Source organism: Rhamphochromis sp. 'chilingali' (genome assembly GCF_963969265.1).
Source record: "Rhamphochromis sp. 'chilingali' genome assembly, chromosome: 15".
NCBI classification, from domain to species: Eukaryota; Metazoa; Chordata; class Actinopteri; order Cichliformes; family Cichlidae; genus Rhamphochromis; species Rhamphochromis sp. 'chilingali'.
In genome coordinates, this window is record NC_137942.1 from 12,994,251 (window position 1) to 13,022,138 (window position 27,888).

The following is a 27,888-nucleotide window of genomic DNA, read 5'->3' on the forward strand; positions in this document are numbered from 1 at the left end:
CTCTACTTTCTGTGTATAAAATAATGTGACAGTTGAGTAGCATTTAAGAAGAAAACATGTGGGTTGATAGAGAAGGTGCTTTTTAATTAGTCTTTTTAATCTAGTCATTTCACTCATGGAGGAAATGACTTCTTCACTACACGGGCTTCCTTTTCATAGGGAAATGTTCTAGGAAGGAAAAACAAAACAATGATGAGTGCAGTATCATCAGCAGCACAGTGAGGCTCGGGCTGAACATTGTCATTTTCAACAGCATACATAGTTAGATGCTTTCAACCAAGCTGAAAAGTATAAAGTCTTTTTAGATTTTTGGTAGGAGAGTGCCAGTTTGATACATTTCCTGCATGGCATGCTTTCATTTTGTGGAAAAATGTATGCGTATACTGGACGTGTTGCTCTTTAGATTAAGTGCTTATGTCATGTCAATTAGTTGTGTCTGGATGTGAGCATTCTGGTTGCAAACATAGAGGTCAATTGGAAAAGCAACACCTGGTGCTCTCGTAGTGAGTAGTTTCCTAGGTGATCAGTGATTTTCTGTGTGTGTGTGTGCGTGTGCGTCTGTGCGTGTGTTTGCTGTCCCCAGCCCAGGGGAAATCAGCTCATGTTTGAAGAGATTCCCTTTTGCACTGATTGTGCACTCGGCTGCTTGATCTGCGCAGAAGTAGCTGTTGATTTGATGGGGCCTTTGTTGCTGTGGAGCTGAGATACAGTTTGGGTTTCCTCCAGCCCAGCCAACAGGGACTGACATGAAAGTGCTTTCAGGATGTTTTATTCAGCAAGCGATCCTCTCGCTCTCTCTATTTCTATATCTCACAGCGTTTGTGTGGATTTCTATTGATTCCAAAGTTCACAGCAGTACTTCCAGAGGTGGGACCAAGTCATTGTTTTGCAAGTCTCAAGTAAGTCTCAAGTCTTTATCCTCAAGTCTCAAGTCAAGTCTCAAGTAATGTCAGGCAAGTCAGAGTCGAGTCTCAAGTCACTGGTGTAAAAGTCCGAGTCAAGTCACAAGTCTGAAACTTTGAATTTCAAGTCCTTTCGAGTCTTTAAAAAAAACAAACGAAAAAATAATGTTGCAGTTATATGCTAAATGTAAATATTAGACCATGTAATTTTAAAATCTGTGTTTTTCTCAACACATACAAAATAGTGAACTTAGAAAATATACACAAATTGTGAAATTGCACCTCTTTAAAATGCAGCTCAATTAAACCTAGCTCCAAGAATAATTTTCACCGACAGTTCTGTGATAAGCTGCATGTTATTCTTGGATGTGGTTGTAGGACCGGCTTTAAAATCGCATGACAAAAATATCATACACATTAAAAAAAACTGTATCACCAACGTAGCCTGGAAAACATTTGCTAGTTAGATGAAGTCAGCTATCTCATCTTAGCATATTTATATGCATATTTATAATTATACGGTTCTTGGAGTGAGTGCATACACTCATGAAGTTTAGTAACTTCCGGTCACTGCAACAAGCCCAGGTACAGTTTACCGACGGATGGGTGCAGGACCTTGAAATGCACCGTGTAGAAAGTAAAGACCATCGTACGTATCATAAGTTTACCAGTCTCACAAATCGTCTTCATAAATACACATTCGTTAACCGTTTATTAATATAACCTTTGAGCTCAACGGTAATTAATTAGTAGTGGAAATAATTTCTGGTAGCATCACAGAAATGTAGCAGTGACAATAATATTGTATGCTGTAATCGTACTGGGCAATTAGTGATACAAAAAACCTGTTTTATCCTGTGAATAAAAGTATATATTTTTGTCAGTGTACCATAATAACAGAAGCGAAACGCAATATTGTGTCAGGACAATTCACTATTTATGCACAATAAATAAAGGAGCATAGCGCGACAATTTCTGTTCAGCGCCAGACTTGCTTGTAACCTATATCACCAATTATGTTAAGAAAAATGACGCATTAACTACAACAGCAGACTGACCTTTGTGTAAATGCTTGGAGCAGACTAACCTGTGAGCTGGAGTGTTCTAGGACGTTATATTTGATCTTTGAATGGCTGCAATCCAGTCGCCTCTTTGTTACTTCGGAAACATGGCTCGAACAATTTCTCTTCCACGACGTAATCCGATAACAACCGATCTCTTTACCCGTCGGCTTCCCGTGGCTGTCATGCGACCGGCTATTGCAGTTAATAATACAACAGCTTCTTGACATTTTTGTGTTTCTTTTTATCGCTGTGTGACTGATTTTAATTGAAAGCCTGCGTGCGCTAGTACCGCTTGCCACGAGTTCCCAGAATCCTTTGCGGTTCTACCCGTGAATGACGTCACATTTTCAATCTCTATATAATATGCATGTTAAATTTTATATTTGGGGTGAAATATCAAGTCTTTTCAAGTAAACCGGTTCAAGTCCAAGTCAAGTCACAAGTCTTAGAACATTTTTTCAAGTCAAGTCTAAAGTCATAAAATTAATGACTCGAGTCTGACTCGAGTCCAAGTCATGTGACTCGAGTCCACACCTCTGAGTACTTCCATGCTGAACCCGGCCTTGCTTACAGTAGCTGGCTCTTTGTGACCAGACAACCTCGGTTGAAGTTGTCACAAAGACAGAAGAATATATGTAGTCTAACTGACAGCTGGTCTAATCTCCTCTTGCACCACCAACCACTTGGACTGTAACAGCACTGAATTCTACCTTATTCTTAAAAATACACATTATTGAATGTGCTTGAAGTTTCTGTGTGTGCTGGGATTTGATTTAAATCCTATTCATAACGGAAATAAAGCTGCCAAATTTGGAAATTGTACATAGACCATTGTGTGTAGGATATTTCCGTGTGTATGAGACAACTGAAAACCTATGCCTCAAGGAGGATTTGGAAAAGAACTTGATATTTAAACGACTAAACCTTTCTGTCTTAATATCTGCCCATTCTTGTCTGCCCATCTAGACACAGCAAAGACTGAGATTCTCACTCATTAAGTTTGAAAAAAAAAAAAAAAGAAAAAGATTGTGATGTAATTAAATATAATGCATCCTGTTGTTTGTTGTCTGTTTCTTATATCATGTGTGCGTTACACCCAGCGGTTCTCTACGTGCTTCTGTGTTTTCCACAGGAAGAATTAGTGTTTTGTTTTCCAACCGGTTGCTTGCAACATTTTAGAGTCCCCACCCTGAGGTCACGTCCAATATAATGACCTGAAGTTCAACTGTATGTACAGGGTTAGGCCCCAGAGCCGTGGGTTTCCTGTTTGGCTGGTGGTAGAACACTAAAATATCCACAGACCGGAAGCATCTCAATTACCCATATAAACCACAGCCTCTGTGTGCTAAAATTGAGAGCACACAAAATTTCTGCTTCCAGTATGGAAGTATAGAAGCAGACAAAAGTGTAAAATCAGGCTTGTAAGAAATGCAGTTGATGTGAGTGCTTTAATGGATTCTACCTTAGCAAGCTAGAATCCATTAAAACGGATTGATTTGTTCTGTGGACTAGCTGTGTTTGAGCTGACTGGCTCAATGTCCTTTAAAGGTAATCTGCATCTTTTTCCCCCCGTTTTCTTTTTGTTTGCGCATGTTCACACATGCACGTATGAGTTTGAGCTCTTGTTGCACCTCTTTAAAGCCTGTTAAAAGCTCAGTTAGAGATGGGCGCAAACGGTCCCGCCTACACACCTAAGAGTCTGCAGATGCTAACCATCTCCTTCCTCTCTCCTGGCTTTTTATTTTTTCCTGTCATCTTTGACCCCCTCACACACACTTGCACAGTGAGGGATGAAATTACTTTGTGAAAATGATTGCCTCTGTTGCCTGTTTTCATTATCAAATCAACACACAGTGTAGCCTAGCTTGATTCTTTACAACACCTTGACAACAAAGCGTGTTCCCACAGGAATCCACCCTGGTGTGCGCTGTACTCCATGTGCATTCATGCCTTTTATACTTTACATCGTTTTGTGTGTTTGTACATAAACCATGTGCCATTTCTATGTGTTTATATAGTATGAGAGCTCTTTTAATCCACTTGTGTAGATCTCTGCCTAGAGTCTCTCTCTCACCAGCCCCACTACTCCCACATACTCCCTCCCACATATCCTCCTCTGGTTGGGCTAATCATCGCCTGTCACTTTGCCACCCACACACATGCATGAACATGCACACTAACCTGCTCTCCCTCCCTCATTTCTTTTTCTTTTCTTTCGTTCGCTGTGTCTGCCATCCTACTCTTACTTTATCTCTCTCTCTTCATGTAGGTCTGGAGGGAGTGAGCAATTATAACCTCAGTGAGGCTTGTGGGGCTCTCCAACCCTTTTAGGGAAATGTGGTGTTTGTGGGGCTGGAGGTATTTACAACAGTACCAACCAACCAGCCCTTCTTCATTGTGTTTATATCCATTTGAAGCTAGAGGCATGTTATTTACGACTACGCCTGTAGCTAAGGCAGTTTACAGGTTTAAACTCCTCCGGAAATTTCAAGCATTTTGATTCGTCACTGTAACAAGCCCTCTTTTAAATTTCTCAAGGCTGGTTGGTTAGATTTCTGCCAGTCAGTTAAGTTTCCCTATTTTTCCAGAAAAAGTCTTGCTTCAAAGTCTGGTGTGTTGGCTATTCTTGCTCTACTCAGTTGATTTCAGAGTTCAAATGAATATGACCTAAATAGAATTAAGAGTCTACACATAACTTTGCATGTCTGAAATATTGCCTGAATCATGGTAGATTGAATCGGTTGTCTTGTCTGCATTTTCTTGCTGCATAACATGGGCTATGTGTATTGCAAATAGACTAGTGCTTTTCTACTCGAGCGCTCAAAGCACATTGCACAACAACCCATTCACCAGTTCACACACACATTCGAACATGCACTTTTCTCTATGCCTAAGTGCTTTACGTCTAGCATTTACATGCATTCTTACTCTGCTGAACGCATCAGGAGCAACTCAGGTTCAGTATCTTGGCCTTTGACACACAGACGAGAGCAGTCAGAGACTTAGCCATCAACCTTCTGATTAGTAGATGACCTGCTCTATCTCCTGATGCACAATTGAAAACACTGATTTATTGCGGCTGTCCATGCCAGTAGCTTTCAAGATGTATACTTGGTGGTTTCCCTCTAACCAGTGAAAGTCAGCACATTAGTTTGTGCACTTGAGTATCATGGATCTACATGACTGACTTTTCACTGAAGGTATGCTGGAATGTTTTGGCCTCTTTAAGACTCAGTATGGTCAGTCTGTTCTTCTTTAAAACTTGCCTGTGCTTGGCTGGGTGTGTTCCATTATGCTGTCCTAAATGTCAGCATTTCAGTGAGAGCTTTTTCTAAAAACCTGTGCAAGCACAGAAATTTCGTAGATATCATATTGTTTTTATATTTGCTGTGACTTTCATTTACCCTGTCTCTGGCTAACAATAAAACAAACTCCCCTTTGGCCATTTGATTTATTCTTCTGTTTTCAACAACCCGGGCAAGAATGTGAAATGCATACACTTTAGACTCCCCAGCCAGAGGAAATCAAATATATTTCATCCCCTCTTATCAGCTTCTCTAGCCTTGCTAATAGCTAAATTTTAATAACATCTTGCATGATTCAGCACAAAGACATGTCTTTCGGGAAATAACATGCATTAGGAAAAAAAAAGGGAGGCAAATATTAAAAGCACACACTCGCACACAAAAACTCATATTCCTCCCAGTAATTATTGTAGAAAAAAGTGGTACACTCTGGGAAAATGAGGCTGCAAACTGATGTAGCATAACTGTCTTTTTTAGGTTAATGGACCTGGGACACAGGCATTAAATATCTGCCTGTAATTGTATGCTGTCTAAAAGACTACAGTAAATGACATGGTTGTTGCTGAGAGTAAATACTGGGACATGAGGAGTTAACTTTGACATGCTGTATTTGAATACACATACTTTATACATGCATGTCTCTTTAACGGTCTGTCTGTCTCGCTTGCTCTCTCTGTCTGTCTTTAGTGTGGCCTACCTCTCTCCTCCTCCAGCACCTGTCCCTGTTTAAATGAGAGCAGAGGAGCTCTTTTCTTAGCTCTGTGCCACCATCCCAGGGGTCTCTGCCTTATCCTGCTCTATTTCTGAGATACGCATTGCATGCTGGGAAGCTAGTGGCCCCTACAGTCTCCATCTACACACATTCACAATGCCCTTCATTTGTTCATGGCAGGAAACGGCATAGTACTGGACAATTTTACTCAAGGCTCAGTGTAAAGGTTACTGTTAAAGTAATCCTACGCAAAATCGAGGTTGTGTAGATCTGTCACTTTAATAAAAGGTCACTAAGGTAGACAATGCAGAGATGTATAATCAATATAAACTACACAGCAGCTGTCCACAAAAATGCATATTAGCACATATACTCACACGTATACACACTATGTTGCTAGGCAACTTGGTGGTTCTTGATAGTCTCATCTGAACGATTAGTTACAGCAATCAATATGTTTGTTGTGCTCAAATGTAGGCTCAGCCATCTGCAAATCTACCTATTTATTCTACCAAATACAGATAGTCCATGGAAAGTGTACCTTAGTGCCCTCTTAAAGAGATGGTGCACACTTTGTTGAGGGTAGATATTCCTAAGTGAGTAAAGAGGTAAAATCTGATAGAGCCACCTTGAGCCTTTTAATATTCAGCATATCATATAGCTTAGCCCAATTGGATGCTAAGATGAAGTAATTCTAATCTTAAACGTCACCAGCGTAGTGACCTAATGCTGTTGGGTTGTTGTGCTTTCCAATATTCGCAAGCTGCTAACCCTGATCTCTGCTGGAAGTGGGAAACATACAGGTGCTGTATACCAGAGGTGGGACCAAGTCATTGTTTTGCAAGTCTCAAGTAAGTCTCAAGTCTTTATCCTCAAGTCTCAAGTCAAGTCTCAAGTAATGTCAGGCAAGTCAGAGTCGAGTCTCAAGTCACTGGTGTAAAAGTCCGAGTCAAGTCACAAGTCTGAAACTTTGAATTTCAAGTCCTTTCGAGTCTTTAAAAAAAACAAACGAAAAAATAATGTTGCAGTTATGCTAAATGTAAATATTAGACCATGTAATTTTTAAATCTGTGTTTTTCTCAACACATGACAAAATAGTGAACTTAGAAAATATACACAAATTGTGAAATTGCACCTCTTTAAAATGCAGCTCAATTAAACCTAGCTCCAAGAATAATTTTCACCGACAGTTCTGAGATAAGCTGCATGTTATTCTTGGATGTGGTTGTAGGACCAGCTTTAAAATCGCATGACAAAAATATCATACACATTAAAAAAAACTGTATCACCAACGTAGCCTGGACAACATTTGCTAGTTAGATGAAGTCAGCTATCTCATCGTAGCATATTTATATGCATATTTATAATCATACGGTTCTTGGAGTGAGCGCATACACTCATGAAGTTTAGTAACTTCAGGTCACTGCAACAAGCCCAGGTACAGTTTACCGACGGATGGGTACAGGACCTTGAAATGCACCGTGTAGAACGAAAGACCATCGTACGTATCATAAGTTTACCAGTCTCACAAATTGTCTTCATAAATACACATTCCTTAACCGTTTATTAATATAACCTTTGAGCTCAACGGTAATTAATTAGTAGTGGAAATAATTTCTGGTAGCATCACAGAAATGTAGCAGTGACAATAATACTGTATGCTGTAATCGTACTGGGCAATTAGTGATACAAAAAACCTGTTTTATCCTGTGAATAAAAGTATATGTTTTTGTCAATGTACCATAATAACAGAAGCGAAACGCAATATTGTGTCAGGACAATTCACTATTTATGCACAATAAATAAAGGAGCATAGCGCGACAATTTCTGTTCAGCGCCAGACTTGCTTGTAACCTATATCACCAATTATGTTATGAAAATGACGCATTAACTACTAAAAAACACTGACCTTCGTGTAAATGCTTGGAGCAGACTAACATGTGAGCTGGAGTGTTCTGGGACGTTATATTTGATCTTTGAATGGCTGCAATCCAGGCCATCCGTCGCGTCTTTGTTACTTCGGAAACATGAACAATTTCTCCTCAATGACGTAATCCGATAACAACCGATCTCTTTACCCGTCGGCTTCCCGTGGCTGTCATGCGACCGGCTATTGCAGTTAATAATACAACAGCTTCTTGACATTTTTGTGTTTCTTTTTATCGCTGTGTGACTGATTTTAATTGAAAGCCTGCGTGCGCTAGTACCGCTTGCCACGAGTTCCCAGAATCCTTTGCGGTTCTACCCGTGAATGACGTCACATTTTCAATCTCTATATAATATGCATGCTAAATTTTATATTTGGGGTAAAATATCAAGTCTTTTCAAGTAAACCGGTTCAAGTCCAATTCAAGTCCCAAGTCATTGGTGTAAAAGTCCAAGTCAAGTCACAAGTCTTAGAACATTTTTTCAAGTCAAGTCTAAAGTCATAAAATTAATGACTCGAGTCTGACTCGAGTCCAAGTCATGTGACTCGAGTCCACACCTCTGCTGTATACATTTTTTAAAAATGTATCTTTTACAGAAACAGCTCTGCCTTCAACTGGCCAGGAGCAGCTTCTTCTCTGCTGCAGAGTGCTCCACTGCCAAAATGACTGCTACAGCACATTTAAATTCTGCTGGTTAGACTGCCACCAATGAAAACCAGCAGTTAGTGCCATGCCAGTGTGAAAGTGTGATCAAACCAGTATGTCCACATCCAACATCTATTTATGCAAATCAGATTTTTATGTCATCATTTAAAACCTTGTCTACTATTTCTATGCCATGATCCAAAAGAGTGTGTGTATTTGTAGGTCTGGGCTTGTACATGGGAAATAATCCACTAGCAGCAACTCTTAGGGTGTAGCCTATACAAAACAGATCAATGCACTTTAGAAGCCCCAGTGAGTCTGCTGTTGTTTCCTCTCAGTGGTGCATTAGTGTACTCTGTTGTGTTTAGATGCCCTGGTTTACATAGAGCTTTCTTTCAGGGTCAAGTAGCGCGCACACACACACACACACTCATGGTTAAAGAGCTTAGTTAGATTTTCAAAGCAACCACTCTTTTTTTTCTTTTTCTTATTTCAACATGACTGTGCTCTTTTTTTGTTTTGTTTTTCTTATAGCCTTATAGCATTTGATAAAACTATGCTGTATTAGGGATTCAAATGTAATGTGAGATAAAGGCTATTGCTCTTTTATTTTGAATGCTCTTTTTGTTTTGTTACATTGTTGTGTGACATGACAGCTGTGTTCTTCAGGGATTTTCCAGGTCTCTTCACTTTTCCCTGTCCTACCTCCTGGTGTCTCTTTGCCTAACTTACCCTAGATTGTGTTGAACTTTTTTTTTTTTCACTCTGAAGTTGATACTTTTGATTCTTAGACGTCTTTGTGTCAGGACAGTGAGACAAAAGAATTCCACATCACAAACACAGTACTGTGTATTTCTTTATATTTTGGTTTCAATGAGTCAGACTTTCTTGTAACTTTTGGAGTGTTCTTAAGCAATACTGTAGTTCTCCATGCTTTCTGAAAGTCTCAAAGTTTTTCTGTGGATTTTAGCTGCTTTTTTAACTCACTTTCAGTCCAATCCTCTGATCATTTTTGGAGGAAGGTTTCATTTGTTAAGCCACTTAACTTTGACCTATAAGTCATTCAAGCTTAAAAAGCTCCAACTGGACAAGTGGAGGACAAAAGAAGTGTGAGGTCTAAAAAGATATCTACGGCAGATAAACAGTATTCGATGTTGCTATTGCACAAGGGGGGTTGTGCAGCAGCAATCAAAGTATCAGTCATGGTGCCAGACTTTGTTCAGCTTTATGCAGGTTTCCACTAGTTTACTAAAGTACATGCAGCTCTTATACTCCCAGAGGAGACCCCGCAAAACACATATAACAGTTTAGATGTATGGGGAGAATGACAGACAGGAAATGGTCTCCTGCAGTGATCCTTTAGCATATGGGTGACTTTTCAACCCAGTGAACTATATCGGCACCCCACACAAGTTTACGTTGTCATAAATGTATTGAGTCATGCATGTAAACCCCTAGCTTTACATACATGACTTAGTGAGATCATAGTCCACTACTTAAAATAATTTTAGTGTTAGTTGTTTTTCTTAAAAGAAAAATCATTATTATTCAAAAGATGCAAAATTTTCAGTCTCTACTGCCCCTGCGGTAGCATTAAATATTCAAAAAAGGCCATTGTGAAACTGAAAATATGCATATTTTTGGTTTTAAATTATTAGGTCAGCAGTCAAAAAAAATAAAGGTTTTGGTTTAATGATGCCTGATCATTTGAATGTGCTGTCTACCTCTACCTCAGAATTAAAGTCAAGATTATGATATACATTTTTAAACTTTGCCTCACTTCCCTTCAGCCATTACATATTTCCCTGTTAAGCCTTTATTATGGCCTACATGCATGACACCATTGCTGGGCAAACTTATATCAGGCTAGTAGGTTGAACAGCTGTGACTGCTAAGCTTCTAATTTAAGCCAGATGTCAAACATGCATCAGTATTTTTTTCTCCTCCTGTGAGAGGCTACATGAATGAGCAAAGTGGGGAAACGAGTTCAAACAGAGTTTATCGTTGAGTTTACCGAACCTACGTGTACACGGGTGTGTGTCTGCGTCTTTACGAGAGAAGGAGATGGATGAACTTTAAATACAAGCTGGCCTCAGAAGCTGTGCTTCCACAGTGTACTACACATGTGCAGCATACACCCTGGGCCATCCAGAGTCTCAGCTATTATCTGTGTCTCACACATTATACTGCTGTCCCATTATACTTGCCTACTTACAGTGTAGTTGTTTCCCTTGTGGCTTGGCTTGCCAGGTAGGCTAGCGTTTACATCCCTGCTTAGTCACAGAAACTGTGTGCACACACACACACACACACATTGTACTTTACTCAGACTCCCCAGGCAAGCCGCACACCACTCTCCTCCCCGGGAGATTTTATATGCGGATGCAATGATGGTTGATTGTAAGGATGGAGATCTTTCAGCTGTGTTTTGTAACACAACATTTTGCCAGCATTGCTCCTCATCTTGTAGCTTCTTCCATGGCAACGACCCTCGCATTATCCTGCTTCCATGACAACCCTTAGTGAATCTGGTTTGACCTTCACCAGTGATTCAGTGTCTCTCCATCCACCTCCATTCTCTCCATCTCTGTCTCTCGTGTTGCAAACTTCCAGTTTTTATATATATATATTTTCTTCACCATAGCCCACATTCTGTTATTCACTTTTTTTTTTCTCTATCTCCACCTGTGTGGGTGTATCATGGCTGCTGTTACACAAGCAGTCAATACATCTACACAAGCTGATGTCATACTTCAGGGGACAGTCTGTTCATATGCATGCACTGGAGTCTTGCAGGCATGCTTCCTTCTCTGACTCAGTGGTTTAAGCTAGCAGGCGTGTGGCTGCTTGTTGCAGAGCTGCAGGTGCAGATAAACCAGATCACCTCACAACAAAGAAACTATTGTTTTTGTCAGCCAGGGACACAGGCGAGGTTCAAGTGCGCTGGGAAATATTGATACTAGAATGACAAGTCCATGAAAGTTTATTTACCGGTGTTTTTCTGCATATCCCATACGTAGGTGTGTATCTGTATCTGAGTTTATGGTGAGCAACCTGTCATGTCAGTCCTTGATAGTATGCGGATATCCTTATCAGGCTGGTTGCTCTAAACACCAAGTGTCACTAGCTGTCGTGCATGACACATGCTTTCCGTAGAAACCAATAGCGTTGCAAAACACATTCCGATTTTTCTCATTTTTGCTTCTTTATTAATTTTAGATGTAATGCTCTGATGTTAACTGCTATTGAAAGATGCCCACGTTGCTGTTGCTGTTTTTATGTGATGTTGAAGTTGCCATGGTAGCAATTTGTATCCCCAAAGTGTGTGTTTTCTTTCTCTCTCTCGCTTGTAAAATATGCTTTGACGTTGTACGTACTGCAGTAATGAAACTACAGATGACAGGATGATATCTTTTTGAAAATGTGTTTTTGTGCCTTTTCTGGCATCTTCCAAATACCCTGTTTTGCCTGTTTACTGCCACTGTACATGATGTGCGAGTGTACTTTTGTCAGCAGCAGGGTGATGGATACTCATTAGTTAATTGATCTAGCTAGTTGAAGCCACCAACAGAATGACAGTTTCTAAGCCTGAAGGGCTGTGATCAGGGATGAGTATCTGTAAGCTGCTTAGCAGGCCTGCTGGGAACTGACAGGATGCTTTGGCCTCCTTCTCAACCCCTGTGAGGCGCAAGATCAGCAGGCAGGTTGCAACATGAGCAAAAGGCGTTGCTGTCTAGGGCATTCGGTGATGAGCTCGTCAGGCGTTGTAGTGTCATTGATTGCAGTAAATTTAGCAAGTGATGAAGGAGGAAAAAAAATCTTGATAAGATGTCAGTTTTTTTGCTGCGCACACAGGTTTTCTGGTGATAAGCAGGTCAGCAAAATTGTAAAAGTGGAATTTTAATTCTGTCACTTTACTGTACTATAAGTCAGAATTGCTGGCAAATGCAGTAATAAATATCCTAATAAACTACAGTATGCAGTGTTTTGTGCAATTTAATATGCATCTATATGCTGCCTCTAGATGCTGGATGGGGTTAAAAGTAGCTGTGCTAGAAAAGCGTTTCATTCACTGCACGTTATGCTACTGTTAACAATTTTCTTGCAGAATGCTGAGTGCATATTGCAGTTTCCTTCCCCCCACGGTGTAAACACCAAGCTCAAGTTTCACAGCTCTGTATAAACTTTGGATTTGTGTTTTTCTTTGAACTGTCAAAGTCAGCTCTGTCGTGGTCACTTCAGTGTCACCGGTTTGCACCGCGCTTGCTGTTTGTTGCGAAGGAGACCACTCCAAAGCCCTTTGGTGCAGAATAAAAGTTTGTTCTGAAACCACTTCAGCTCGAGTAGCGAGTTTTACTTATGGAGCATTTTGAGGTGGGTTGAGATGTGCTCTCCTAGGTCAGTTTTCAAAAAGAGGCTGCAACAGGAGAGGAAATAAAGTGCTTTGTCCTTATTTGATGCTTTTATAAAATGGTCGCAACATTAATGTCTGCGGAGACAGAGTAATAGAGAATTGTTTTTTTACCCAGACTTTCATCTTTAACTTTTTTCCAGTCATGCTTTTAATTTCTTGGAACCTTTAATTGAAGGTTTCAATACGTAATGCTATGACAAAACTTTTGTTTATTTTATAGATGAAACCAAAACTAAACTCATATCTCAGTGCTGTAGCCACTTACTGAAGTTCTCAATCTCTTGTCATTAAATATAGAGCATGTAGCATGTCTGATAGATCTAAAGGGGCTTTGGAAAATATGTGTCTCATATTTCTGTACATGTATATCTCACACTGTCTTTACACCAGGCCTGTCTCTGTATGTTTGTATGTGTGTCCTTTGCTCAATGTTGCTCTTTGTATTCCTTTTCTTGACAATGCACTGCACAGTCAGAAGAGGCAGTCTGTAGGTATATAAACATTAAAACCTCAGTAGCTGCATGACCCTACCTTATCTCTACGTTTTGGCTGTTTAACTTGTTTATTCTGTGGAGAGTTTAACCTTTCTTTTAGGTGTTTCTTTTTTTGTTGTTGTTGCACTATAAATTACACTGCCTAGTAATCAAAGAAAGAAAGGCACTATGTTTGATCTCCACAAGACATCAGTATTTTTACCCTTGAACAACTAGATTTAATTTGAGCCTTTTGCTTCCCCCAGATTTTGTTTTTCACTTCATTCTCTTTTCATTTTTCCCCATCACTTGATGTTGCTTCCCTGCCTCGGTTTTCTGCTATCTTGGGCCAAAAAACAAACTTTCATAACATTCTTCATCGTCCCAGTTGCAAGTCACTTGTCCTGTATGTTTGTGCGTCTTGTATTGCTACTGCATGGGCGTTGCAAGACGGGGTCTCTCTGTTTCTTCTCTGTTGCATTCCTCGTTTAATCTCTTTCTTGTTTCAAAGTTTTTTTTGTTTTGTTTTTCTTGTGGTTCCCCGTTCTCTCTGTTTTCTGCTCATGTTGTGGAGCACTGTTCATGTGTTTCTTCTCTGTCTCCCTGTTTCTCTCTGTGTAGGGGATGTGCTGTTCCAGATGGCAGAGGTCCACAGACAGATCCAAGTGCAGCTAGAGGAGATGGTTTGTATTCTGAGCTCAAAAGGTTTCTAACTGTGCAGCTCAACACTACATGGATACAATTTAAATCTTTTAACGGTAGATCAGTATTAGTTTGGTGGTGTGGCTCTGCTCCCAAAACAATTTGCCCAGTAATGACACAAATTTTGCCCGGAGCTATTGACAGTATGGGATAAGTGATGTTAAATGAACATAAACTGGTATTGAATGAATAGGCCTGCTGAGGCTATATCATCCACATTGCTAACACAGGAGGTGGTTGGGAAAGTCGAGTGAGTTAATTGCGCAGTATGGCGCTCTGGGCAATTTTCTTCTTTGCTGCATTATCCAGAAGTTACTGCTGTGCATCTAATACAGAAAAATAATAGAAAAATGTCATTGCCCTCATTGCTGCCCTTTAGTCATTTATTTTGGATGTATGCTATATCGCCAAAAGTTTTCACTCACGCATTTAAATAAATTCAGGTGTTCCAATCACTTTCATGGCCACGGTGGTGTAAAATTAAGGCATACAGACATGGGTCACTCTCAGGAGCTCAGTAAATTCCAGCATGGTATCGTGATAGGACAACGAGTCCAGTTGAGTAATTTCCTTCCAATAAATATTCCACAATCAAGTGTTAGTAGTTTTATAACAAAGGAGAAGCGATTGAAAACAACAGCAACTCAGCCACAAAGTCGTAGACCGAGGGTGAATTTTCCATGGCCGAGCAGCTGCATCCAAGCCTTACATCACCAAATGCAATGAGGTGGGATTATGGAGTGGGGGGTTGCTGTTTTTCGGAGTTGGGCACAGCCCCTTAGTATCAGTGGAGGAAACGCTTAATGCTTCAACATACCAAGAAATTTTAGACAATTATACGTTTCCAACTTGTTGGGAACAGTTTGGGGACAGTCCCTTCATGTTCCAACATGAATGTGCACCATTGTACTAAGCAAAGTCTATAAAGACATGGATGAGCTAGTTTGGTGTGAGCCCTGACCTCAACACGATCAGAGTTGAGACTGCGACCCAGGCCTTCTTGTCTAACATCGGTATCTGACTTTGCTTCTGAAAGAATGGTCATAAATTCCCATCAACACATTTCTAAACCTTGTGGAAAGCCTTCCCAGAAGAGTTAAAGGTGCTAGAGCTGCAAAAGGTTGACCAACGTCATATTAAACCTTATGGATTAAGAAGGTCTCTCAAGTTCATACGTGTGTGAAGACAGACGAGCAAATACTTTTGGCATTATAGTGTATATGTGCGACTATCTGTGGGGTACCATCTTGAATTTGATTTAAGAGAGGAGCACCTGGGTTTAGTCTACCACTAATACACGGCATTATGCATGATAAAATCCAAAATTTGTTGCAGTTTTAGACTTAAGACTTGTTAAACTCTTTGCCCACATTCTCATTCAAAGTAGTAAATCCCTCCACATCTTCACTTTTCAAGCATTCTCCCAGAGGCTCTTGTTATAGCCAAACATTTTTCCTGTCTAAGATTAGATTCTTTTTTTCCCTTTCCATTCATTATATAACATTTTCAGTCTTTTGCTGCTTCTGTCCTTTTTCTTTTGTTTTGAGTGCTACATGAATTTTTAAAGGTTTAAATGATTTGATAGCCATTGCCTTTTGGTTTATGAATATTTCATATAGCATTCCAAATTTTTTGGAAACATTGTTGTGGTTTAGACAAATACATATATGGGATATTAGCAGAGCTTTACCTAAATCCCCATTTTTTTGAACATTAAGTTAAATTGACATCACAGGACAATATTGTTTCTGTATGTTATCTCACTTACCACACAAGAACTGACATGTTAACTTAAATCTTTTGCGTTTTTTCTCCAGCTGAAATCCTTCCACAATGAGCTCCTGTCCGAGCTCGAGAAGAAGGTGGACCTGGATGCTCGTTATTTGACTGTGAGTATTTGTACGTTGTGCTTCCAAATCCAGAGGAGAGCGCCACTTCATAAGTGCACTCCATATGTGAGCTTATTTTAACAGTTCATGTAATGTGGCATCGAATTAGTTACGGCTTGATTTGACCTTAAATGATTACAGAGATGGAGGTAAAGGTGTGTGTGTGTGTGTGTGTGTGTGTGTGTACACATGTGTGTGCATGTGTGTTCTCAACTATTTCAAAGTCTGAGACAATTAAAGGGTCTGTCTGGGAAAGGAGATGTTTTGAAATAACATAATAACATTCAAGTCTACTCACCCCGTCAAGGGTAGACTGATTATAATAAACCCCTCCTGGAGTGTGTTGTGTGTAAGCGCTGTGAAGCTGGTCTACATGTGATATCTTTAGAATGAGTGGGTTGCAGCCTGAGTGTAGAGCAGTACTGCTGTGCCTTGTTTTGGGGGATGGGACGCTACCATTATTGTACGGTTTTGTTGGAAGGACCACGTTATGAGCTGCTTCAGCACCCAGCTACTCACTCACACACACTCTTTATATAACATTGCTTTTTAATTGGGAGGGTGGATGTCATTTAACAGGGAGACCTATCAGTAAACTCAGATGGTGTTATATTAAGTTAATATTAAAGCCGTGAGATGTGTTAGAAACCATCTTGAATTGCTGACTCTCTTATACATCTAATATAAATTTCTCATTCTTCTGCAGTTTCAGACATTTATTTCTGGGAATTTCCCCGAGCCTTTAACAACCATCATTTAATATGGATGCCTTTCTGATCTGCTGCAGTGACAATAGTGATCACTTTACCTCAGACTTTTTGAAATAATCATCTGAAACTTTGACTGAGTTCAGAAAGACTGGCGTGTTTCCTCTGGGGGATTTTTCTCTCTTTTCTTCTATTTTGCTTGTGCTCCATGAAATCCACATCAGAGTTTGGACTGAATAACACTGAATTCCAAAAAGCAAATAGAAGCAAAGAGAAGCATCTCAGTCAAATCAGCCTTCAAAACAAGGGTCAAATTCTCAACGCATACCAAAGTTCACCATCTGACCCCTCTGTTTCTAATCTGCTTTAAGGACACAAACCAGTTATCTGTCTGGAATAATACCCAATGATGGAGAGTTGTGTAGTAAACGCATGAAAGTGTACTGGCTTTAGCTTTAATTAGGGGGTGAATTTCAGCTCAACAAAGAGGATGCTTGGGATATTACTTTATATACCCTGCAGGGCAAACTTACTCAATAGTCAATTGTTCTGTTTCTACTCACTGCTATGATTTATGTGCTAAAGTGTGTTCACAATAGAGCCACAGCTCCCAGGACTTAAATTAAATGTAAATAGCAGAACAGCAAATGCTGTGTGCACTGCTTTTCTGGAAGGACTGAGGTAATGAAAGGATGGGTTATTCATATTCGTTGTTATTGTGTTACAAACTGGATAACCGGTGCACAGACGTATTTTGGTAATTTTTCTTTTGTGAAAACATATTAAACAGAGGGACTTCTTATGTTAAACTATTTAGTAGTGGCCAAAAAAATCCCAGCCATTTTTTTTAAGTGTGGTGTTGGGGAGGTCTGTGCTGTTTACAGGATTTCAGTCAAGCTCAATCCTATAGAAGTAAGCCACCCTTTTCTCAGCTATGAAATTGAAAAACCGCATGTGTCATACTGCTAGATTCCTGGTGACAACAGCGGCTTCTTTTCTGTGCCTTTTCAGAATACCTAGAATATGCTACCTGCATCTTCAGTGACTTACAGTATGCAAATGTGGGTGTTGAACCCTCATGCATGAGCTCTCCAATTTTGCCGTGTACTGAAACCACATGAGCTTTGTCACACTAGGCACTGTTTCTATAGCAACAGAGCTGGTAAAGCCTGGAAACAAAGTTGTTTTGCTTATAAATGAATAAATAAGCAAATTATATTAATCAAAGTACATTTCTGGTTTAAAAAAAAACACTAATGAATAGCTTTTATCATTTTTACAAGCAATCATGCATTGGTTTTGTTTTGGGGTTTTTTTTTTTTTTTTTTTTAAACATTGTTGGATCTCACTGATTGTTGCCCATTTTACATCATGAAAATCAATTTTAACCAGGTTGAGAAAGTACTTAGTGACAGCAAATGCTTTAGGAGACACAATCGCAAGCAGTGCAGATGTTAAATCAGTCAAAAAGAAGCAGTCCCAGAGCTTATAAAAGATTATGTAAATTGCATTCATTAAAAAAGACTGCTTTGGGACATTTTTAAATTATCCTATCTTGCAGCATCAGTGCCATACAAAAACTAATTTTCTGGTGTATCATAAAACTGTAGCATGTTTCAGAACTCTAGCAAATTATTTCTGTGCTTTTGTGCTATGGGTGGAATCCAGAGTTTTGTTTTTTAGTTTTCTTCTGAGCTTCAAACTTGCCTGAAAACCTTTGGGAAATGGTTTTCATTCCTGTTACTTGCCTCATTTATTTCTCTGCCTTTTTGTTTTTTTCTCACTCAGACTATTTAATTTGCGGCCCTGTTTTAGGAAGTCTAATTTTGTGTTGTGCACCACTTGCTGCCCCACGTAGGCTGCCCTGAAGAAATACCAGATGGAACACAAGAGCAAAGGGGAGAGTCTGGAGAAGTGCCAAGCTGAACTAAAGAAGCTGCGCAGAAAGAGCCAGGGCAGCAAGAACCCCTCCAAGTATGGAGAAAAAGAGATACAGGTGAGCCTGTTTTGAGAGTTTTTGCATGTCTTCAAACATTTGCAATTATTACAATGAAAGGGCAACATTTAAGCATGCAAAGCACCCAAGAACAGAAATGACAAGAACAAAATTCAGAAATAACAAACCAAATCTTGAGTTTCTCAAGTCAGATGGACTGCTGTGCTTAGTTTCAGCAGGATTTCCATGAATTTGGGTGACTTATAAGACTCAAAACAGCTAGGATGTGGTGGTGATGAGGAGTTGTCCTGAGTGGGAAGGCAAATAGTGGAGGTTTGATTATGAACTGTGCACCCTTAACAATCTTTATTACATTGAGACATGTATGACAAGCACTTTGACAAGAACATGCGTGAGGAAATAACTACACTAATTCATGTACCGAGGTGTGTGCACTTTACTCAGCCAGTATGTTACAGCGCAAAGCTTTGATCAACGTTTTAATGGGGTGAGTAAAAGCACAGCCTGCAAATGTGACACAAAATAGATGACTCAATTATCAAAAATGGGCTAGATACGATGACAGAAATCTGAGGATGTTATACATCAAATGTTGATGGTTTAAAAAAAAAAAAAAAAGTCATAGCCGGATGTTATCTAAGTATACTATTTATCCAATTTTTTCTGTGTTCTAGTTGCTTAATAAAATGATTATCCTAATAATACTACAGCGTATCACAGCCTGAACTGTCTTAGCCAAGCTTTCTTGTAGTTTAAGTAATCTTCAGGAAGAGTTCACCAGGCTTCTCAAAGCTCTGCTTTGGATGTTAGCTACCTTTAGTTCCCACGCTGCTTCGATAATGGTGAGGTCCAGGCTCCTGGGAGGCCAGTACATGTGTTCTGATAGTGTTAGTACTGATAGTCCTATCTAGTACTGATAATTAGTTACTGATAGTGGTCCATTGTTTGGCTTTCTATTCAGGTATGCTTTTAAATCATTGGCAGTGTGTGTGGTAATGCTGAAAAATGACGTTGCTGGCAAAGAGATGCTTTTTAGTTGGGATTGCATGTTGGATCAAAATCTAAAATCCGGGTAGAAACTCACTGTTGTATCTCTCTCCTGACGTCCTGTGCATATGTTTAAATCAACAACTTCAGCTTTAGATTTATCACTCCATAACACTCATTTCTCATCTCTTTTATCTTGTATCAAATCGTGATTTATTTATTTTTTCCAAATTTCTTAAAGACATTATTTTCAGACACAGTTCATCTGCTATTAATATTTTTATTAACTCTGCCACTACTTTTGCACTCCACTTCTACGGTTTCCTCAATTTTCTTAAGGTAACACTGTGCACCATGCTGGTATATGCCAATCTTTAAGCTAATAGCTCTCTAGGAATCACCTTGATGCAAAAAGATTATTTTTTTTATGCCTGTCAAAATGTGTTATCTTTGGCATCTTTTTGCAGATTCATCTCAAGAAATCAGAACAGATTACATGTTCTGTGACAGGCTGCCAGTTACAAAACGCCTAAAGATACAACCTAAAATTGGCTCTTTTCCAAGATGTGTTTTACGTGTGGACAAAAAAGTGGTTCATCCCTTGATTTAGGTGCCTGTTTATGCTTCAAACATTCATAGGTCAAAAAAAAATGAGTGCTAAAGCAGGAAATATCCAAAGAGAAATGTTTGAAATACTGACAGCCTGGAGAAATGCTGCTCAAGACCACTTTAAAAAACAGCAGAATATCTAGCTCCTTTAGAAATAAAATATAAAGGAATGATCAATGGCTCAACGCTTTTGCACAGTACTGTGTGTCTTTTGCACAGTTATTAGAAATTCGACATTTACTTTATAACCTGCTGTGAAGTATAGAACAAATGTTTAATCATCACTTAAAAGAAAATGATTTTTAAAAAAACAAAGCAATCAAATTGTAAACAATGCTGACTCAGTGTTTACATGCATTATGGAAACTGGATCCACGAAGAGATCAAAGCACCGCTTGCACTCATTTCGTGATTGTTTCCATAGGAAAGCAGCATCTGTGGGAGTCCTTCAAGTGAAACGAATGTTGACGAGTTGAAAAGACTCTTTGCTGTTAGACATAACTTAATTAGTTATCTTTCATAGTTCATTATCTAGCATTTGACCACCTGCTTGACAGCAGAAAACACGCTCCTGCAAAGGCACTCCTTTTCTCATTGTCAGGCTTTATTCAAATGCTGTTTATTTGTTTAGTCCTGTAGCCAGTGTCAATATCAAACTGAGAAAAATGACACAGCAGAGAATGTCAACAGTGTGATTGCTGTTCCTTCACAAGGCTGGAAACTTGAGTCTGATGGAGGGAAAAATGTCAAACTAACAGGTCAAGACTTGTAGGGTAATTACTGCGGGGTTGGTCTTTGCCGTGAAGTGTGGCCGTCCATGACAGAATCCGATTGATGATTCTAGCCTCACTTAAGCATAGCGCTGTCTTCCAGAGTTCTCTGGGTTTAAAAACATTCCTTTGCTTTTCAGGTTCTTGAAGAATAGGCTCCTCCTCTGTCTGATCAGTTTACATGCTATGACACGCACTTAGTCACACATCTGCCCTATCCTGTCTGGAGCAGTATGGCAGTGCTGGATTGATCTGACTGCTGTGTCACATTGAGTTTGTTCCACGGTGTCAGGCATGTCATGAAGAGACGCCGTCTGAAGTGTCATCATAAAGCATCAAAGCTCGCAGTGTGTAGCCGTCCGGTTTTGTTCAGACCACTGCTTGAATTGAGACGGATGTTTGAGGGCACTACAGCAATAAAGCTCAGCTAAGAATGGCAAGTTGCTACATGTATCTGGCTACCTGAAGCGTGTGCTACATAATTAGACCTGTGGTAAGGTTCCCATGGCATAATTTTATAACAGCAACTGCAACTTTCAGAAATAAAGAAGTGCAAATAGTAGTTTAATGATGTAAAATTTCAAAATATTGGTCTAAATTCCCGATGACAGGCCAACTTAGATTAATGCTTTCTGTCTTTACATTCTACTGACAGTTTAGCTTTATTATAGACTTCAGAGTTGTAATAGGATTGCAAAAGACCCCTGGGGGCATCAATCCATCTTTTTTTTTCTTAATGGCTGTGCAAGAGGAAAGTAGTTGCCACAGTAGTTGGGCAAATAAACTGACTAATATCACAGAGCTACTACCCAATAATCAAAAAATACACCTTTTGCTTATTGGGCATAGAGAACTGAAGCTCTTCTTCTGAGTTTGTATGACCAGAAAAGCTCTGGACCTACAATGTTCAGTCAGTTAGCAGAAAAAAGCAAAAATCAATCTCCCTTTCTCATTTTCAGCCCGCTCACTCTCCCTGATCATATCATGTCTGTGGGCGTGTGAGAGAAAAGTCAACTCGTTTGTGCCTGAGCCCCGCAGGGAAGACGACACACAGAGAGGGAAAGAGCCCTGCACTCCCACAAGACCTGCGCTGCACAATGACAACCATCCACCTAGAAAGAGATAGAAAGTGACCGGCTGCAGATATAAAGTCCGCAGCTTACTTTGTGCAGATAGAAAATGGTTCTTTCTCCAGCAACTGAGAAAGCACAACTAAAAGTTGCTAAGATGCACTCACCATTTCCTTCTCCTAGGCCAAATTTCTGTTATTTTAGCAGATGAGAGGCAAAAAGATTTCCTTTTTTTCGTGGCCTCTCTTTTCATTAAAAAGTAAAGTATGTCTGAACAGTCTGGCAAACTTATTGATCGCCTTCCTCTCCTCTCACTCCACTGTCTCTCCCGCTTCGGTATATGTGCCTTTGTATTTCCTCCCTTCCTCATTCTCTCTTGCCTTCAGTGGTCAAAGCCTGCTAGAATACTAATCAGTTCATTATGTAGTTCATTGGAGAGGACAAAGGTACTATAGAAAGGTGTTTCATCTAGATAAACTCCTTTGCTCTGTAGAGGCTGTTAATAAGAGCCCAGACAGTCACAGACAGACGAGTTCATGATTAAGAATTAATGTCATTAGATGTTTGATAAGCTCTGGGCTTCTTCAGCTCTGTGTCATTAAAAAAAATGAAAAGTGATCCCAACCTGGAATTGTGGGTACATTCATTCACATTCATGCACAGCTCGAAAAAGGCACAAGATATGAGCTTTGACAAAGACACTGTAATGTGTAGTTTCCTTCTGTCGTGCCCTGAAGCATTACAATACAGTTCTTGAATCCGAAGAGTACTGATGAGGAAGGAACAGAAGAGCAGACCTAAGCAGCTCTGAGCTGTGCAATGAGATGCTCTCGAATCCCCACAGGAATAAACGGAGTATAAACAGTTTTGATGTTTTGAATCTTATAGTTTTCTTCACTTTTTGAAGGATGTGAACGCTCCTCCCTCCACGTTGCGTGCAATTATGGAAAGCCCTGTTGGTACACAGTGCAACAGAGTGCATAATGCCACATGCAGTTTTTGCTGTCTTATTAGGATTTCGTCCTGAATATGTCAGTGTAAAGAGGCATAAAAAGAGAGAGGCAGATATGCTAATCCAGTGAACTCTGAATGTAAGAACTGCACTAACTTGTAGCAGGTTCCATTCATGTTCATAACCTTTGCAAAACAAGTCATTCGATCTATGATGTAGCCTGAGGTCCCTAAGCTATAATAGTGGCTGGTGTTTGCTTAGGCTTTTTCTTACTGCATCATTGTCTTGGGTTACTTTGGTGACCTTTTGAATGACTGTGAATTTGACAAGTGGAGAGGGCACACTGGTTGAGCTGCTCCTATTAGCTCTGCTTAGAAGTGCTAGAAAGGCTAGCAGACTGAGTCACAGGCTGCAGAAACAAAAAAGGGTCACTCCAACAGAGAAATGAGAAGAAGAAGAGGAGCAGATCTTTAAATGGTCATTTTGTGGCTTCCCTGATATAACTGAAGACCCATTTACACATTTTAGCAAGCTGAATTGTCTACCTTTGGGGCGGATGTATGACATATTTCTCTCTTGCTTTCTGCCCCCTCTCTTTATTCTCTCTGCAATGTAGACTATGACTCATACCAAAACAAAATTGCAGTCTTTAATAAGAAAGCAACAGGTGGGAGCAGGAATGCCCCAAATTAAAATGTAGTAAAAAAAAGAAAAAGAAATAAAGAGCTCTCAGTAGACTAAAATATGTGCATCATTCTTCCATCCTTCTCTTTCCTGATTTGCAACTTGGCTCCATTGAATTGTGTAATGGTGCAGGTGAATTTCTTCCTGTGACAAAAGGCTGGAATTCAAAATGTGGTGAGCACTGTTTGCTCACAGGAAGACGGTCCCGGGTTCAAATCCACCGGCCGTCTGGGACCTTTTTCTGTCGAATTTGCATGTTCTTCCTGTGCCTGTGTGGGTTCTCTCCAGGTACGGCGGCTTCCTCCCACAATCGACAGCCATGCATGTTAGGTTAATTATAAATTGGCAGTAGGTGTGAACCTGAGTGTGAATGGTTGTTTGTCTTCCTGTGTTAACCCTGAGACAGACTGGCAACCTGTCCAGCGGTTCCCCGCTTCTAAGTGGGGTACTGGCTACAGTCCCACACCTCTCCCCTTGTGACCCTGAATTAGATAAGCAAACGAATGGCTGACGCATCTTTTTCAAAATGTTTGTGTTCACTATCATTTAGCCACTTTAAATATTCCTACACGCATGGAATCAGTGTTGTGTTGACTGCTGGCAGTGGGGAAGTAGTGTGCTCTGGTGGTTACTCAATGAAATGCAGTACATCGGCGCTGCGTGGTCTCACCGTGGGATCTTAGATTTGCCTACGGGGAGGAATTTGATCAACTTCATCAGTCTTAATGGGCCACAATGTGGAACCCTCGAACTTCTATTTTAATTAAGAACACTGAACTTAGGACCTATTAATCACACTGAGATCCAACAGCAGCATAAGTTATGAACTATTTTTCTCTTTTCAGCCAGTAAGATTCAAATACCCAGGAATCATGTTTGATGCAGACTTGTGGCTTTACTATGCAGTGGTTTACACCTTCACCGAACAAGAGAAGATCCAAGTTCGGTCCTGAAAGATGACAGGTTGCACCAGAAGGTCATTCGAAGCAGACCTAAAGTAACCTCTGCGGTGACCCCGTATGTTAAGGAAGCAGCCGAATTTAGCTAATATTAGATTCAGACTAATCCAAACTTTACTTTTTAAAAATATTTATCATAAACCTGGCGGGACTACAGATTAAAATTTGCATGTATGGCTAAATTTCTTAAATTCCTATGATGGATTTAAGTGCTCATGTAAATAATGTGCATTGTCGATATCTTATTCTTGCAACAGTGTATTTATGTTTAACATAGATGACCTGAATGAAGTATATTTACAGAGCATTCAACCAAAAGAAACCCCAGTTTTCACTCTAGTTAAAAATCAATGCAAGTAAATATAACACACTCTTCTAGGTCAGTATTTATTAGCAGATGGTACAGTATTAAAGCCATGAAAGTTGACTCATTTGACCTACTTTTAGAATAGTCTGCAAAACTCTTAGCTATTTGAATGCAAACTCAATGCAATGTAAACGCACTTTGGAAGAACGTGGTCACAAAAACACCTAAATGCCATTTCATCTTGTTAAAAAAAAGACTCCCTATAGCTTCTCGCCACTTACTGACCCTTCGATGCGTGTGCATGTCTGTGTGCCGTCCCCGCTGACATTTCCCATTTTACAGAATTCATGTTTAGACAAACTTAAAGTTTGGGATCTCTCCCTCCTGCTGTTTTAACATTACTCACTCTTGTACAGACATTAACACACCTGTTATTTGTTATTGTCCAATATGTAAAATGGATTAGTGGGTCTTTGTGAGCAGTTCCTCCTCCACACTGCGGGATCTTCAGTCATAATTGCTGTGCCCCGATAGCACTCGGCAGGGAAAATCTTGCCAGAGAAAGTTACTGAGTAAGGCTCTCTCCTTGCACAACTATTACTGCCAAGGTGCACTTAACCCCTAATTGCTCCAGTGGAGCTGTGAAGTGATTGACAGTATAAGATTGTGCAGCACTGAGCAGCTCCTTGGTGTGAATGTGTGTAATTGCATGAATGTGAAGTAGGGTGTTATTTTGAAAAAAAAAAAGTACTTAGGTGTTAGCCAGCTGCAAGGACCCCTTTCTAGACAGATCTTCCGTCCACTGGCCTTACTTATTAAATGTGAAATCTGTCTTTTTACTTTTTTTTTCTTTAATTACAATACCTATGAAGCATCTGTAGTTCACAGTGTACCAATAACCAGAACTTCTTTCCTGGCTGTCTCAGCAGTAGAATTTGTAGCAGCAATAGTGAAAGGTCTTCTTCTTTATTTTATTTTATTTTATTTTATTTTTTTTGCATAAACATCTTTGGGAATCTTTCTATAAATCTGCAGATGTAATCATGATGTCCTGCTCAGTAATTGTCCTGTCCATTGTGTTTTCTCCTTCAGTATGTGGAGACAATCAGCAGCAAGCAGACTGAGTTGGACACCTTCATTGCTGATGGATACAAGACGGCCTTGTCTGAGGAGCGCCGCAGGTACTGCTTCCTAGTCGACCGTCAGTGTGCTGTGGCTAAGAACAGCAGCGCCTACCATGGCAAGGTAAGATCACTAAATTATCATACCGTTCTGGGTGGAGACTACGGTCTCTTTCCAGATACTGACTTTCTTCCACAGTCATACTTTAATTGGTAATTCTAAATTGGCCGTTGATATGAATGCAAGCCTGAATTGATGTTTGTCTGTCTGCAAACGTCTGTCTACCTTTCTACTTATGACAGCTCCCACTGGTGACCCCAAATAGGATAAATGGTTAAGACAATATTTTATACCTGTATGGTTAGTATTTCCTGTAATAATTTGTTCAGTTATCAAGCGTTTGTAGGCAAGGCTCAGCTCCATGTGGAGCCTAGCCTGTTTTCAGCAGTTGTATTAATTTAGATAATTTGAAACATGTTGTCTGTATTATCTGGTCAAAAAGGGACGTGTGCAGAGCTTTTAAAGTCAGTCTAAACAGCTACTCCCCATCTGTTATCTCAGAGTCATTTTAAGTTTATGAACCACTGTTGTATATATAATTCAGTTGCATTTGTTTTGACCGCTCAAAGGGGCCGCTTTGGTTTTAAAAAATTGATTATCATCGTAGACGGTGCCAAGCTGACAGGTATATTTGAAGCTGTAATCCATCAGTGCACCTGCATGCATCTGGTTGCCTTTTTCTATGTGGAGAACGGCTTCGCTTTTTCAGTTTATTAAAGGCTAATAGGAAAAGACTTTAAAAAGCCAAACCTTGAGTAAGATGGATTGAAATAAATTGCACACAGCCTTTTGCCTGTATTGTTTACAACAGCAGTCACTAGAGAATGTTTAACTGCTTGTTATTTTTCACATTGGTGCTGACATTTGAAGCAAAGAACCTTTGAATCCAAGCAAATATCCCCTCATAGCATACAATCAAAGGTAGTGGAGAGTTGTTATAGAAGGATTTAGTCAATTTATATATTTATGGTGTGTGTGTGTGTGTGTGTGTGTGTGTGTGTGTGTGTGTGTGTGTGTGTGTGTGTCGGTGTGTGTTTCTGTGAGCTTGTGTGAACTGCAAACACAAGCCTATCCATTTTTCAAGGATATCAAATTCATGTGTAATGGAGTACATCTGTCTCCAGGGAATACTGGTGGGTGTAAACCGTCAGCCTGAAGATGTGGCTGGAGGTGTGTGCGTGCGTGCGTGCGTGCACGTGCCAGCTATCCTCCTGCTGCTTTTTTTCCCCATCATGGAGTCTAGTCATTAATCAGGATGGGGGTGTGCGTGGGAAGAATTCACCTTCAGCAACCTGAAGAACCCTCTCCCAGAGGGTTTCTAGTGTGTGTTTGCCTGTGTGTAACACAAAGAAAAAAAAGAGATGATGTGAGCTGCAGATTGGTCAATACACAGTGACAAAATACAGTTTGCGCATACATGTGTGTGTGTAGGTACCATACAGACATACAAACGTGATCTTGGTTTAACTGCACAGTATTTTGGTAGTTTTAAAAAAGAACAGCCGTGTCCACGGGCTGTGAGATGTTGCAGTGGGCAGCTTGGTTGTATGTTAGCCTGCCTCACCCACGCAGCACATTATCAAAGCTGCACTGAGGGCAGTGGTCAAGGATGCTCTGCAAGGAAATATCTTTGAGGACTTGACTTGTTTTTTTTGTTTTGTTTTGTGTTT

At 40.0% G+C, this 27,888-nt stretch overlaps 1 protein-coding gene across 5 annotated transcripts in view; it reads left to right on the plus strand.

Moving 5' to 3' along the window:
- The window catches only part of LOC308410992 (BAR/IMD domain-containing adapter protein 2-like), a 55,792-nt gene that overhangs the window by 19,982 nt on the left and 7,922 nt on the right, over positions 1–27,888 (plus strand). For all 5 annotated transcript variants that reach the window (XM_080904673.1, XM_080904671.1, XM_080904670.1 and 2 more), the window contains 4 exons: positions 14,065–14,126; positions 15,963–16,034; positions 18,600–18,737; positions 26,129–26,281. In XM_080904673.1, the coding sequence (XP_080760799.1) occupies positions 14,065–14,126; positions 15,963–16,034; positions 18,600–18,737; positions 26,129–26,281 (425 nt within the window). The remainder of the gene's footprint in view (positions 1–14,064; positions 14,127–15,962; positions 16,035–18,599; positions 18,738–26,128; positions 26,282–27,888) is intronic.